The 14982-nt window shown below is 33.4% G+C and overlaps 3 protein-coding genes and 1 long non-coding RNA gene across 4 annotated transcripts; all 4 read left to right on the top strand.

The window, feature by feature from the left end:
- Nucleotides 1–1058: 1058 nt before the first annotated feature.
- On the top strand, nt 1059–1841 carry LOC122587932. The gene is made up of 4 exons (XM_043760086.1): nt 1059–1079; nt 1162–1429; nt 1515–1611; nt 1691–1841. The coding sequence occupies exons 1-4, from the start codon at nt 1059–1061 to the stop codon at nt 1839–1841; spliced, it is 537 nt and encodes a 178-aa protein (XP_043616021.1).
- A 379-nt stretch (nt 1842–2220) lies between these two features.
- Nucleotides 2221–3021, top strand: LOC122586546. The gene is made up of 4 exons (XR_006322026.1): nt 2221–2302; nt 2392–2573; nt 2657–2777; nt 2945–3021. It is a non-coding gene; the product is annotated as an uncharacterized LOC122586546 (long non-coding RNA).
- A 1266-nt stretch (nt 3022–4287) lies between these two features.
- Nucleotides 4288–10355, top strand: LOC122587931. The gene is made up of 7 exons (XM_043760085.1): nt 4288–4729; nt 4815–5169; nt 5354–6228; nt 6328–6603; nt 6685–7101; nt 7299–7855; nt 10197–10355. Exons 1-7 carry the CDS (start codon nt 4288–4290, stop codon nt 10353–10355), a joined length of 3081 nt encoding a protein of 1026 aa, XP_043616020.1.
- A 3227-nt stretch (nt 10356–13582) lies between these two features.
- Nucleotides 13583–14904, top strand: LOC122587930 (putative pectinesterase 11). The gene is made up of 4 exons (XM_043760084.1): nt 13583–13779; nt 13921–14122; nt 14175–14543; nt 14643–14904. The coding sequence occupies exons 1-4, from the start codon at nt 13583–13585 to the stop codon at nt 14817–14819; spliced, it is 945 nt and encodes a 314-aa protein (XP_043616019.1). The 3' UTR covers nt 14820–14904.
- The last annotated feature ends 78 nt before the right edge of the window (nt 14905–14982 follow it).

Raw genomic sequence — 14982 nt, 5'->3', positions numbered from 1 at the left:
ATTTTAATTTTTTCAGTTTTAACTTCCTTCTCATCTCGTCTCACTCATCCCACTCTCTATCGAGTATCATTTTTTCAATTAATTAAAATACAATGGAAGAATTTTGTCGTAATTAAGGGTGATTATGAATACCCATAATTTTTATAATATTCTATATTTATAAATACTATTTAGTTTTAAAATAATCTTTATATATACTAAAAGACAACTGATCTAATAGCTTATTGACCAATCATATCTCTCGATTTTCTCAAATTGAAAATTGCTGATGTCATAATTATAATATAAAAAAATAAAATTAAGAATTTACGGATTATCTTTATGGATTTCTATTCGGTAGATATATCTAAATGTTCAATTACGCTTTACATATGATTCTCTAATTACATAAGCCCATCAGTCCAAGCCCCATATCAGGCCCAAGTCTTGCACAAGTTGATAAGCTACGTATCATATCCAGCTAGATGAATACTATTGTAATAAATTAATAATAACTGAAAATTAATAGTCAGATGAATGCTATTGTAAATTAATAATAACTGGAAATTAATAAATAATTAAAGTCTTATTCTTCTACAATTCCTCAGACCTGCCATCCATACAATTCCTCTAACCTACCATCGACGATTAAGCTTCTTACTATCCATATCCATCCATATCATCTACAGGTAAGAATACAGATCTATTTTTTATTTTCATTTTCATTGTTCTTATTGGTATAGGATTCTAATCAAACTATACAAACGATTATATTGTGAATTTTATTATTATTAGCATTGTTGTTATTAGTTTATCATTGTTGTAATTAGTTTAGGATTAGGATTACGATATAAATTTGCTTATATAAACCATTACATATACAACCATAACCCACAAATTGTTTGAAAACCCCAAATCGTATTCTGTTTCTATTGTTAACAACCATAGCTGATGAAAATCAAATCACGTTTTTGCAAGACCTCAATGTCGACTCAGTCAACTGCACAATCAAGGTCAGAGTATTGCTTTTCTGGAAGCAATTCCACCAAAGAAACCCTGCTACTACATCGAGTCTAGATATGATATTGGTAGATGAACTGGTAATCCACTTCAAATAATAGATTTTTCATAACATGAATATGTATTTATCTAAGAATTTAACATTTAATTTTTTTTTAACAGGGTAACAAGATATACAGCTCTATCCATTATTCTTTAATTCCGAAATTTGGACATCTACTCGAAGAAGGCGCGTTCCGATTAATCTCAAACTTTGAAGTTAAATCAACTGACACTACGTTTCTGCTAGCTAAACATGCGTGTAAGATCAACTTTTTGAAAGAAACATCTGTTTCTACTTCAAATGCTTTTGAAATCAACGGAGATCTTTTTGATTTCTGCCCATTTGAAAAAATCAACAACTCCACAGTCGATAAGAAAGCATCTTTTGGTAAGTCAACGTACTTCTAATATAATTTTTATCCTTATTATTATTCTGAACTGTATATTGACATGGTTCGACAAAAAAAAAACAGATGTCATAGGGCAAGTGATTGAGAGCAAGCCTATTCGTATTACAGAATCACGCAATGTTAAAAAACATATTCTGGAGTTTCAACTATGTGATGACAAGTATGTTTATTTATAACTATTACTTTTAACATACACTTCATGATATATTGTCTAAATACTTATATGTTAATTATAACAGAGGGACTATTGTATCATGTGCATTATGGGATGACTACGCCCACCAATTCCACCAGTATATTTCAACTAATGGGAACATTGTCGAACCTGTGATAATTCTCTTACAGCTCGCAAAGTATAACTTTTGGAATAGTAAGTTTCTAAACTTCTAATGGAATTTGGTGCTGTAATCTTCTTCAAAACAACTTCCTTTTTTTAAGAATTGTTTTGTTTACTAATATTAATTAAGTATATATAACCATCGATTAAATTTTACATTGTTCATAGATAAACCTCAAGTCTCAAATTGCATGTATGGAGCAAAGCTATTCATCAATGAAAATATCGGCCCTATAACTGAATTCAAGGAAAGGTATTTGTAAAGTACCAGTCTTTACATTATTGCTTATATCTATAATAACTACATTTAAAGATATTGGAGTATTCTTTATAATAATGTATGTATAATAATGCTCATCTGTTTCACAACTTTAGCTTGAAAGGGAAAACTTCGAGTATACAGTCCCCTGAACCATATCCAAAACTTTTAACCAAAGTATTACACATTAAGCCTCAAGATTCTTATCTGAATCTTCCTTTGAAGGGTGTTGTTGAGTTGCTTGGCATAAAAGAGGTATTAAGATTTTTTTATTAAGTTGGCTTCGTCTGTAATAACTCTGTACTCTCATTCACATCACTAATGTATACACTCATATATTACAGCCTACTAAATGTGTTGTTGTCGGTAAGATAACAAGGATCATTACCGATAAAGGATGGAACTACTTAGCATGTCGTAAGTGCCATAAGAAGGTCGTCAAATTGGAAAAAACTGATTCAGAGAAGAACACTAAAGTCTACTATGATTGTGAAAACTGTAAAATTGTTCTGGATGTTTATCGCAAGTAAGAATCAACCATTTTCACATCTATTATCTATTGAATAGGAACTACGTAATTCAAAAACTAACTTATTTTTCATTATACAGAATCAAGCTGCAAGTCCTGGTCGAAGACAAATCTGGAAGTGGCCCAATATGGATTTTTGAAAACGTTGTGACCAAACTGGTTAATCGATCCGCCTCATACCTGATAAACAAAATTAAACCGGTAATAGTTATATGCAACTTTTCAATGGCTTAAATTCTCTGATGTTTTTTTAATGATATTAACTTAGTATTCCTGTTATTGTTCATGGTTTAATGTGGCCTTAAATATTGAGACACACTATAGAACTCATTATAAAAGTAATCATAATATTACGTATATGTTTGCAGGGACACACCCATCATATATACCCAGATGAATTTAACACAATACTCGACAAAACGTATGCCATCAAAGTTGAAGTTACCAAATTTAACTTGGACAAAAACCTTCAATCTTTCCAATGATCCCGATGTCATTAAATCTGTCTTGAATCAGCCAGGATCCATTCAGGTACTATATATATTTTGAAATTACTTAGGAAACCTACTAATAATTATTGTATGACCTTAAGGTTATCAACTAATTTTTTTTTTTTTAATATATCTAAACAGAATGTTATAAACTTGGATGACGATAGTGTTGAGGATGAAAAACCCGAAACAAACGCCTCAGGATCCGACACAAAAAACATAGAAACCAACCTAGAGCATGAAGATGGACAGTTGAAGAACATAAAGATTGAGAAAGATGACTCTGCAGCTGAAATCAAAAAGAGAGGATATGACAACCCGGATAATGCTGATGGGAAGTTGAAGATCCGAAAAATTGAGAAACCTTGATGACAACAGAGTTACTCTTTCAGTTCCTTTTAGAAGGGTGGCAATCTTCCAATAATGTTGCTTCCGTTATTTTTTACTTGGTATTAGTCGTGTCATGGTTCACAAACTTTGATGTGTCTTTCATTAGGTTTTACTTAGTATTAGTCGTGTCATGATTCAAAAACTTTAATGTGTCTTCCATCAGTTTTTACTTATAGTTAGTCCTGTCATGTTTCAGATACAGTGTCCCCTATGAATAATGCTACTTTGATTAATAAATTCCCAGGTGCTTATTAATTTCTTTTTAGTTTTAACTTGGTTGGAACCACCTGATGTATTGTACTGTTGTCTTGCCCATGTTGGCATCCTACCCAGTTTCCTATTTTTGACCCAACAATTACCTGCAAGAATCGAAAAGCTTCTACATGCATTGAAAATATTGTAAACTAATTTGACCAGTATGTTTACATTATGTTCAATTATCCCAACTTTTTTTTTTCCTTTCAAAATTATATTGGTATGTATTTCATCAAGACTCATGGTGGTTTTCATCTCTATTTTTCTAATGACAAGTTCAGGGAAGAGACTGAATATCTCTAAAAGATCAGTCTTAGTGTAAAATATGAACTTTATTAATTAACACCATTAAGGTTACAGAGTCGACATACCATTAAGGGACGTGGAAGACATAGATGCCCCAGGTAATAACACCAACTTTATTAATTAACAAAACCACAATGTTTATTGATCCAATATTTGCTGCTGATTAACAAAAAAAAAAATTAATTATCCTAGGATGGACAACACTTTCTATGAGAGCATTCTTTGCATATAGAATGCAACAAAGACAACATGAAGTTTCTTTGATTCTAATGGCAAGAAAGTTATTCCAACAATTCACGGTAGACGCATATACCATGGTTGAAAATGATCGTCTGTATTACTTTAAATGCAATCAAAAGGTGCTAAGAGTTACAACCGAAGAAAATCTGTCTAAAGCGGCTCAATCGGGGAAAAAGGACGCCTCACAAATGGGAACCCGGATAATTCTGCCTGCTACTTTCACCGGAGGCGCAAAATATATGCAGCAGAACTACATGGATGCTATGACGCTTTGCAAGACTCTTGGACATCTAGATTTATTCATAACCTTTACGTGTAACCCAAAATGGCCCGAAATTTTTAGATTCCTAGAAAAACACAAACTTAAATCTGAAGACAGGCCGGACATACTTACAAGAATGTTCAAGCTGAAGCTGGATCACTTGATCAAGAATCTAAAAGATGATAATATACTCGGGAAAGCCAAGGGAGGTACTGCTTTTCTTTACGTTTTTTAGTCTGTTTATGAAAAATGATATATATTTAAACAACTATAATGCTTTTACATGTTACTCAGTTGTGTACACCGTGGAATTCCAAAAACGTGGTCTGCCGCATGCACATATATGTCTATTCTTCGAAGAAACCGACAAAATAAGAACCCCAGAAGATATCGATCGTGTTATATCAGCTGAAATTCCAGATGAAGAAGTGGATAGTGAGTTACATCATCTTGTGTCTGAATTTATGATACACGGACCATGCGGAAAGGACGGCCCATCAAACACCTGTATGAAAGACAAAAAATGCTCAAAACACTTTCCAAAAGAGATTACAGAATCAACTCGCATAGACGGGAAAGGATATCCAGTGTATAGAAGAAGAAAAACCGGAGTGACTGTTGAAAAAAATGGAGTTCCATTGGATAACAGGTTTAACTTATATTTCTTAAGACTCTATATAAAGTTTTTATGCCCTTTCAGTTTGAATCGTATCTGTTGCTGGTGTTTCTTGCTAAACTTGTGCGTGATTATAACTTTTGGTCATATACACGAGCTTACTTATGCTCGGTACTATAAGCACTTATCTAAATCGCTTCTTTTGTATATGAACCAGGTATGTCGTAGGTTACAATCCGATACTCATCAAGCTGTATCAAGCATACATGAATATCGAATGGTGTAACCAACTCGGAGCAATCAAATATCTGTTTAAATATATCAATAAGGGACCAGACAGAATAACAGTCGGCTTTCCAAAGAAAAACGGAAATGGCGACAAGGAAAACCAAACAATACATGAAGACGAGATCGCAGGTTACTATGATTGTCGTTACATCTCTGCATGTGAAGCAGCATGGAGATTATTTGGTTTTGACATCCACTATCAGACACCGACCGTTCAGAGATTATCCTTCCACATTAAAGACCGGAAACCAATCCTCTTTGATCAACATGAGGAAATTTCTGATGTTGTCACAAAGCATACGGTCAAACAATCCCAGTTTCTAAAATGGATGGAACTTAACCAGGTCAATGAAGAGGCAAGAGGTATGACATATGCAGAAATTCCATCAAAATTTACTTGGAACAAAAAAGACTTGGAATGGACAAGACGAACAACAACAAAATCAGCAATTGGGAGGATCAACTATGTTTCTCCAAAACATGGGGAAACATACTACCTAAGAATTTTGCTCAATAAAATTAAGGGACCCACATGCTATGAGGACCTGAAAACCGTACATGGCAAGGAATACAAAACGTACAAAGAAACTTGCTACGCAATGGGACTATTGGATGGTGATGAGGAGTACATACAATCGATTAAGGAAACAAGTTCTTGGGCTACAGGTTCATTTTGCCGATCCTTATTTGTCATGCTTAGAACATCAGACAGTTTGTCAAGGCCTGAATATGTTTGGCAACAAACATACGACAACCTAACGGATGACATACTTCACCGCCGAAGAAAAGAGCTTAACGAGCCAGGTATTACATTTTATCTTCTATAAAAAAAACACAGTATTGAATATAGATTATACTCTATGGTAAGCTTACTATTAAACTTATTATTAAACATACTTACAGATTTGGATTTAGACCCGGAGGCTATTAAACATATAGCATTAGCAGAAATTGAGAAGATGCTGCTCAAAAGTGGGATGAGCTTAAAAGACATACCAAACATGCCGTGTCCAGATTTCAGATACATCGAGATTGCATGCAACATGCTCATTCAGGATGAACTCAATTATGATAAAGAGAAACTGCAAATTGAACATCAACAGTTACATGCAACCCTGACAGCAGAACAACTGAAAGTATATGACACCATCATGGATGCGGTTGCCAAAGATGACGGAGGCATTTTTTTCCTATATGGATACGGCGGCACGGGGAAAACATTTGTATGGAAGACGTTATCATTGGCAATCTGATGCAAAGGAAGCATAGTCTTAAATGTCGCGTCAAGTGGGATAGCGTCACTACTACTAACAGGAGGAAGAACAGCCCATTCGAGATTTGCAATCCCACTTACTCCCAATGAAGACTCATTTTGTAACATCAGTGCGGACAGCCCATTGGCTGACTTAATACGAGAGGCAAAGTTGGTTATTTGGGATGAGGCACCCATGATGCATAAGCATTGTTTCGAGGCTTTAGAACGAACAATGAGAGACATAATCCATGGACCAAACTCAGAAAAACCATTCGGGGGTAAGGTCATCGTTTTTGGAGGAGACTTTCGTCAAATCCTACCGGTCATTCCAGGAGGAAATAGAGAGGAAATTGTCAATGCTTCGCTAAACCATTCATTTTTATGGGATCATTGCAAGGTCCTCACATTGACTCAGAATATGCGTTTGCAGACCGGCGCAAACAATCAAGACAAAGAGGAAATAAAAAAATTCGCATAATGGATATTGACAGTTGGCGAAGGGACGGCAGGAGGTAACAACGACGGAGCTACAGAAATTGAGATACCCAATGACGTGCTGATTAAATCCGAAAAAAATCATGTCGAGTCTATTGGTCAGCTATTTTTCCTTCGATTGCAGAACATCTTAATGACAAGGGATACTTTGAAGACAAGGCAATTTTGGTACCTACAAATGAAGAGGTCGATTCAATCAATGAATACGTACTATCGAAGATAAAAGCAGACGAGCATACTTACTTCAGCTCAGACAGTGTTTGCCAGTCAGAGTTCATTGACGAGTTTGAACAAGCTTTGTACGCGCCAGAAATACTAAATGGGTTCAAAGTTTCAGGGATACCCAATCACAAACTGGTACTAAAGGAAGGCGTGCCCGTGATGTTACTTCGCAATATAGACCAATCTAATGGGTTATGCAATGGGACGAGATTGAGGATAACAAGATTAGGAAAGCATGTGATTGAAGCGGAAGTGATATCTGGCAACAACATTGGGTACAAAACTTACATCCCCAGAATGAAGCTAATACCATCAGATAAAAGAATACCATTCAGGTTTCATCGAAGACAGTTCCCTTTGGTCGTTTTTATTCGCAATGACAATCAACAAAAGTCAAGGACAATCTTTATCGACTGTTGGTCTGTATCTACAACGTCCAGTCTTCACGCACGGACAGTTGTATGTTGCGATCTCTCGGGTTAAGTCGAAAAAGGGACTCAAGGTGCTGATATGCGACAAAGATGGGAAGCCGAAAAACACCACAACAAATGTCGTCTATAAAGAAGTGTTGCAAAAGATGAAGGAGGATACAACCTTCTAATGTTCAAACTCTTGAATGCATTTAGTTTTAATTAGGTTCTTAACATCTTACATGTTTTTTTTAATATCTTTCACAATTGTTTCTAGGATTTTTTCCTTTTCAAGTAATAAGACTTTTTATCTTGAATATTCTTAACCTCTTCAAATAATCTATTTTTTGAAACCAAGTACACTCGTGTATATGACACGGGTCTAAAATCTAGTTGGTAACCTGTAATTGAATATTGTAGTTTAATTATATACTTGTTAATATTATAAAAACTGTTTAGCAGCCCATAATTTAAATCATGTCTCCGCCATTAATTAGGCTATCAATCTCATCATACTTTTATACTAATTACAAAAAAGTCCTTAAATTTTGATATTTTATATCTTTTACAATTTACCACAACAAAACTATATCCAATTTTATTTTAATGTTTTTCAAAACTCCATAAATCTCATGATCAAAAAATAACAACTATCTATGCTATATTATAAAGCGGATTTCTTTTATATTTTCAACATTGAACTTAAATTTTCAATATTAATTTTAAGTATTTTCCTAAAATGTTTCATCTATTCTATATTTACCTAAATGAACTATAATACCCTTTCTGTTACCTCAAATCTCAATTAATCATTTTTTTCTCTCTCCTTCATAAATTATTTTATCCTTCTAATTAATTCAAAATCTTTTATCTCAAAAACCGTACATCGATAAATTATAAAAATTATATGGGTGTTCTTAAAATTTCATGTTCTTTCATTAGAGTGATCATTCGATATACTTTCGACAAATTTTTAAATCCAATGACGGAGCCCGTCAGGTAGATCACCTCATCACTGCCACCGCCGCCATCACATCACCACCTCGTCATCACCTCCATCACCGCCGCAACGCGCAGGTACCATTCTCGTACAAATTAAATGAAAATTTTTATATTTTTTGTATAACATTAAAGAAATTTCATTGATGCATCTTTATATATTTTGGTTATGTAAGTTTTCTTTATGTAACGTTTTTTTTCCCTAAAATTTAATTGTGTTATAGATATATCAATTAAGTGTAGACCTTAAATTCGTTTACGTTGTTGAATATTATTTTTGATACATAATAATGATGATACATAACACTGTTAATATATTGGTATTCTCAATGTCTTATGTATAATGCTCTCTTAGAATTACAACTAATTATTATGGAAAATGATTTATCCTCATAACAAATTAGCCTAAAAATCTTTCTAATAGCTTTTGATGGTGACATGTATATACCACTAATTCTTTTTTCTAATTTTACCCCCTGACTTTTCACATGTCACAATCTTATAATTTAAGAGGAGTTTTAGGCTAATAACTTATAAGAATTTATCAATTATTATTAGTATATGCAAATCATTTATATCAAAAGGTATGATTCATATTTTAACTATTAGGCCATTATAAAGTTATCCATGTGTAATTTTTATATAGCTATTTGTCAAGTATTAAAAATGACAATATAATTTAACTATTGGGTCATTATAAAGTTATCCATTAGTTAATACGGGACTAAATCTAGTTTCTTTAATAAACGAGTAGGTGTTTTGTATGTGTACAGAGTGGGTATAAAATTCGATTATCTGAGGTGACAAGTCTTGAATTTCTAATGAGTCGGAGTTTTTTGTTGTGGGTAGGTCCATTTGTATGGTAATTCTTGAATTTCAATTTTTGACTGGCTTTTAAAGAAAAAGTTGGCGTTTGCATATTTTTTTTTTAATTTAAAATATGTGTTTTTTTTTAACAGCGAGTTAATAATTAGTAATTAATAGTTAGCATTTGAAACACCACAGTGACATTTAATTAGACAATATGCTGAACTTGAACCATGAATGTCTGAGACGAAACTCAGGACTCTCAAAAACCCCCAATAATCCATCATACAAATGTGAAAAGTGAGATTCAAACTCTGATAGATTTTCACACGATCCAAAACCTTAGAATAACATTTTTAATGCTTTATAATAACACACTTTGATTATGTCACTACACGTAAGAATATACAGTCATATATACTTTAGCAAATAGAAAATTACTTATATTATTTATTTGATAAAATCAATTTAAAGCAAATTCAAGGAAACTTATGTAGATCGAATAGCTTGTTGGTTTTGTTGTATTTTTAACCAACTTTTTTTTAAAAAAAGTGAATTTCGCTCTAAGTGTTGTGATTCGACAGTTGGAGGGTCTAGCATACGGTGTCTTAACCGGATCCGCGCTAGAGGACGCTCTTGAAGTAGAATTGCCTATTTTAAATATATCCGATGCGGGGAAAACCCCTACTAATCCGCCCGAAGGACGGCGATTAATAGGGATAAATCTTGCCCCTCATACTTGAACCTAGGTATACTAAAATCAAGTACTCATAGATAGAAATCTTAATTAAGATTTGAACATAAAAACTTTTGAATGAAAGATGACTTTTCACATTGAGCTAATGCTCACTTTTTTAATCATTTCGTCATTCGTTAATGGTTATGCTTTGTTTCTTAATTTTGCTGTTTTTTATGATATTGAATGGTTGTAATAAAACATACAATTCATTTGATAGGTTTGGTCAAGGGTAGACAAAACTAAGTAAGTAATTGCTCAGTGTCGCCCTTTGCGGGTTTTGAGCTCTAATACCTTAACGGTGTATGGGGGAGGTTAAGATGTCGGCAGACCTTACCTTTACCAAAGTGGAGAGGCTGCTTCCAGTTTCTACCTAAACGGTAGAAAAGGCCCTCTAACCTTTGCATGAGATGAGGATCGAACCCATGACCTCTGTCTCCAAAGGCAAGGATGTTTACTACTGATCCAACCATGCTGCTTATAAAGGCAGACAAGACTACTAATAACAAATCTTGGAACAATGAGAGTCACTTTTGAAATGTCCCATGATATTCGACCTAATCAAAAACTACACCTAAATCTCATAAATAATAGAGTACAAAGTAACCATTGGAGTGTTAGAGCATCTCTAATTAATTGTTGTTTTTTTTCAAAAGTTTTTACTATTTTACAAAATTTGGATTCAAACTAAAAGGTTTTTTTTCCTAAGTAAAAGCTTTTTTTAATGACTTATAATTCCTTAAGTCATTACACACTCTCTCTCATTTAATTTTTTGTGTTTAAAAAGATTTTAAGCTTTTCAAAGACTTGATCTATTCAAGCAAAAACTTTTTATGAATTAGTCTTTTATAAAAAGCTTTTGAAAAAACTTTCATTATGGATGCTCTTAGTCTAGTGGTTAAGGGTTTTATACAATGTGGTTTCTTTTTGGGGTCTTAGGTTTGAATCTTGTCACATGTAAATATGGTGAGAGTGTCTTAGCAATGTTATATCCATCTAACACATGGAGATCAAACTCTTTAATTAGGGCATTACCAGAAGTTGAACCAGCATGAACACATCCGCATGGAGGGTGTTAGCCACTTATCCGTTGTTGTCATTCAAAGAAAATAGAGTACAAAGTAAAATATAAACAATTATATTCTCGCCATCTAGCAAATTTGACCTAAAAAATTAGTAAAACTCTCGAACTATAGAAACCTTATCTCGCATTATAACATATGTCGATTATTTTAGATGTGTTTGATAAGCTGCCAATATAACCAGGCTACAGCCAATATGTGGCTTTCAGTCTTTCACATAACTACATAAGTGAATGTCTTGCACGAAAACTATTTTATTTTGATTAATATATATATGTATTTCTCATGTTTCGTTGTTATGGTACATCACAGGAAATAACCCACACTATGGTGACTACGACCAACATCTATTATTAAAATTGTTAAGCTATAATGGTAACAGCAGTTATCCAACTTGTTCTTCATGACTAAATGTCTTTTGTCAATAGTCGCATATTTCATGCAGTAATAGATGTAGCATAGTTGAAGGCTTGAAGCAACAAGAAATTAGAGATTTAAAGGACAAGAGTGACAATATGTTATAGATAAACTTTTTATATCTTCTGTTCTCTAAAAATTACATGCACTCACAATCATCATATCTATACTATTATATAAAAATTATTATAAGCCCATATTGAAAGTTTACAAAAATGGCCATGCGAATTGACCAAAATTACATTAATGAATAACTCTTAATATTAAATTACACCATTAGTCCATTATATTATAAAATATCTCTACTAATCCTCTTTAAATCAAATACCTTTACCTACACCAATTTATGTCGCCACTACCATCACCATCCGTCGCCGCCATCACACTACCATCATCACCGGCTTGCCGCCGCATTGCGCGTGTACAATGCTCATTTAAATAAAATCATTTACAGTTTTTGGGTACTACATTGATGGTAACTGTATACTCATCAAAAGAGTGGCAATTATAGTCTCAATTAATTGCTTGTGTCTACAGGTAGCAATTTCGACCCATTTATTTACGAATTGATCGGTATAAGTTATGTTTCAACTTTTTTTTTTTGAAAGTTAACTTTTATTCACACAATCGACACCACAAACTATACAATCAAAATCACGTCAATACAAAATTGCATCAATTGTTCCACTGTATAGAACAATGAAGATTGGTGTAATCTTACACCACATATGCTGATTCTATACCAAATTTCTATAGAGACTATACATTCACAAAACATATGTTCTATTTGGTCAAATTGACTATATAAAAGATTAGATGTAAAGAAATTGGGTCAAACGGGTTGAAGTAACCCAAAGTGGGTTTTTTTCTAATAAAAGATTAGATGTGAAGAATTATTTAGGTCAAACCGATTGAAGTAACCCAAAGTGGTTTTTTATTTGAACAGCAACCCAAAATAGAATTAACTCTGGTTTTTATTTAAGCATAAAACCTCCCGATTCTATCAAACTTGGGTATATTTTATCACTTTTATCAATATAACTAAGGGAAAAGACAAACGGAGTGCACATAACTCAGCATATGTCACTCATTAGTTAGGAGGTATAAAACTAGATAATGAATAACTCACTAATTGATCCTTCTTTATGTTACTCCCTACATTTTCTCCCCCACTCTCAAATGGTTACATACCACAAAATAATACTCGTATATTTATTTCATTATTATAAAGGTCGGATGGCTTTTTCTGGTAGAAAATGGAAGCAGTATCTCTACTTAGGTAGACGTAAGGTTTGCTTACATCTTAACCTTCCTCATATACCGTCGAATTATTGAGGCTCAAAACCTACAAAAAACGACACTGAGCAGTTTCGTTCTTTTCTTTTTCTTTTTTCCCGCGTGACATGTGTAGAAATGTATCCAATTATCTGATTGATGTTAATTCATATGAAAGTGTTGATTTAAAATTTACTGTTTGATAAGCAAAAAGGTATATACGTGAACATTTCCATATATATTTTTTAAAAGAGAAAAAATAAAAAAAAACTGTAAGAATACCAAGCAACATCATTGATAAAAAAAAAAAGAATACCAAAGAGTGCTCGTTATATTCATTAGTATTCCCTCTTTGATTTCTCCTTTGTAATATTACTAACTACTTGTACATCAAAATTGTGGCTCATCGATCATGGCTGTCACGTACAAAAAAAAATGTGTTTGGTTTCTGTTCTGTAAAATGGTCGTTTGTTTCGGTTTGGTGTTATCGTCAAGAAAGGTGGTTTCTTCTTCTTCTTCGACGACTGCGGAAGCAGTTTTGATAGTTGTCGATCAATCCGGAAAAGGTGATTATAGAAAGATACAAGAAGCAATTAACTCGGTTGCTTCTAATAATTCCCAACGAATGTACATTTCGATTAAACCAGGAACATACAGGTTTATATTTCTACTTTATTTTGTTACATGATGTATTAAAAAAGTTATGTTACATGTCACTTTGAATCATGTTCTGTTATTTGTGTTTTAATCTGATTTAGTTAGATTTAATTACTGCTAATTAATTTGGTTTGATTAGAGAAAAATTGTTACTCCGGCGGAGAAACCGTTTATAACGTTGAGTGGAACGGAGGGGTCGAATACCACCATAACATGGAACGACAGTGGAGAGATATTTGAGTCTCCAACCTTATCAGTTATGGCTTCTGATTTTGTTGCAAGATACCTTACTATTCAAGTGAGTTTTCATATTAAAATACCTATTCTATGCTACATGATATATATAAGAAGTTTTGGTCTGCTTCTTTTAGTCGTGACTGTTCTTTTGGTTTTACTTGAAAATTGCGTCGTTTAGTTGTTGCTATCAAATGTTTAGCTTATCTGTTGGATACATTGTTTTGTTAACAATGACCACTAATCATGTATTTATCTCACGATGTAAAACCGTGTGGCAGAATTGTCAGTTAAATTCACTTGCTAAAAACTTGGGAATAATAACAGCTCAACACCGAAACTCACCATCAGAAAATACAGGCTTCATATTCTTGGGTTGTAAGATAACTGGCTTGGATAACAGCACTGTTCTTGGAAGGCCATGGGGCCCATTCTCTCGTGTCATATTTGCAAATACGTACATGTCAAACGCAGTATCACCAGAGGGGTGGCGTGATTGGGATGAAACAAAATACGAAAGGTACCAACACATGTCTCTTTATTCATAATATCACAGTTCATTTCATCATTAAGACGACGCGACCATAAATTATGTTTTCTTGGTTATTTTTCATTGTACGACTGTGGACTATGGTGAATACAAATGTTATGGTCCAGGAGCCAATAGATCTAATCGGGTTAAATGGTCTCATGAGCTATCACGCGATGAGAGTGCACCCTTCATGAACAAGACCATAATTGGGGGCAGAAGTTGGCTTAGACCTACACCAACACGTTTCAAGAAACACATGCCTAATGCCAACTAGAATCAGATCATGTTTCTTAGTTTTTTTAAATGGGTCATGTGTGTCCTGAATTTTTGCTTTTGATAATGAAGATATTTGTAAGAGCTTGTACAATTTTTGTATTTTATTTATAATTAAATTGTTTTAGAATATAGTACATATTTAAACTGTAAATTTTGAGAAA

The sequence above is a fragment of the Erigeron canadensis genome, chromosome 2, assembly GCF_010389155.1.
Source record: "Erigeron canadensis isolate Cc75 chromosome 2, C_canadensis_v1, whole genome shotgun sequence".
NCBI lineage: Eukaryota > Viridiplantae > Streptophyta > Magnoliopsida > Asterales > Asteraceae > Erigeron > Erigeron canadensis.
Note: the sequence above shows the minus strand (reverse complement) of the source record. Positions and strands in the feature narration are given on the sequence as shown.

Excerpts from the sequence above, each read along its gene's own strand:
- LOC122587931 (XM_043760085.1), top strand. The coding sequence starts at position 4,288 with ATGGCAAGAAAGTTATTCCAACAATTCACGGTAGACGCATATACCATG. Across the intron at positions 5,170-5,353 it reads GGAGTTCCATTGGATAACAG|GTATGTCGTAGGTTACAATC; the intron begins GTTTAACTTATA and ends TATATGAACCAG. Across the intron at positions 6,229-6,327 it reads AAAAGAGCTTAACGAGCCAG|ATTTGGATTTAGACCCGGAG; the intron begins GTATTACATTTT and ends ACATACTTACAG.
- LOC122587930 (XM_043760084.1), top strand. The coding sequence starts at position 13,583 with ATGGTCGTTTGTTTCGGTTTGGTGTTATCGTCAAGAAAGGTGGTTTCT. Across the intron at positions 13,780-13,920 it reads ATTAAACCAGGAACATACAG|AAAAATTGTTACTCCGGCGG; the intron begins GTTTATATTTCT and ends GTTTGATTAGAG. Across the intron at positions 14,544-14,642 it reads AATACGAAAGGTACCAACAC|TATGGTGAATACAAATGTTA; the intron begins ATGTCTCTTTAT and ends ACGACTGTGGAC.
- LOC122587932 (XM_043760086.1), top strand. The coding sequence starts at position 1,059 with ATGATATTGGTAGATGAACTG. Across the intron at positions 1,430-1,514 it reads CGATAAGAAAGCATCTTTTG|ATGTCATAGGGCAAGTGATT; the intron begins GTAAGTCAACGT and ends AAAAAAAAACAG. Across the intron at positions 1,612-1,690 it reads TTTCAACTATGTGATGACAA|AGGGACTATTGTATCATGTG; the intron begins GTATGTTTATTT and ends TAATTATAACAG.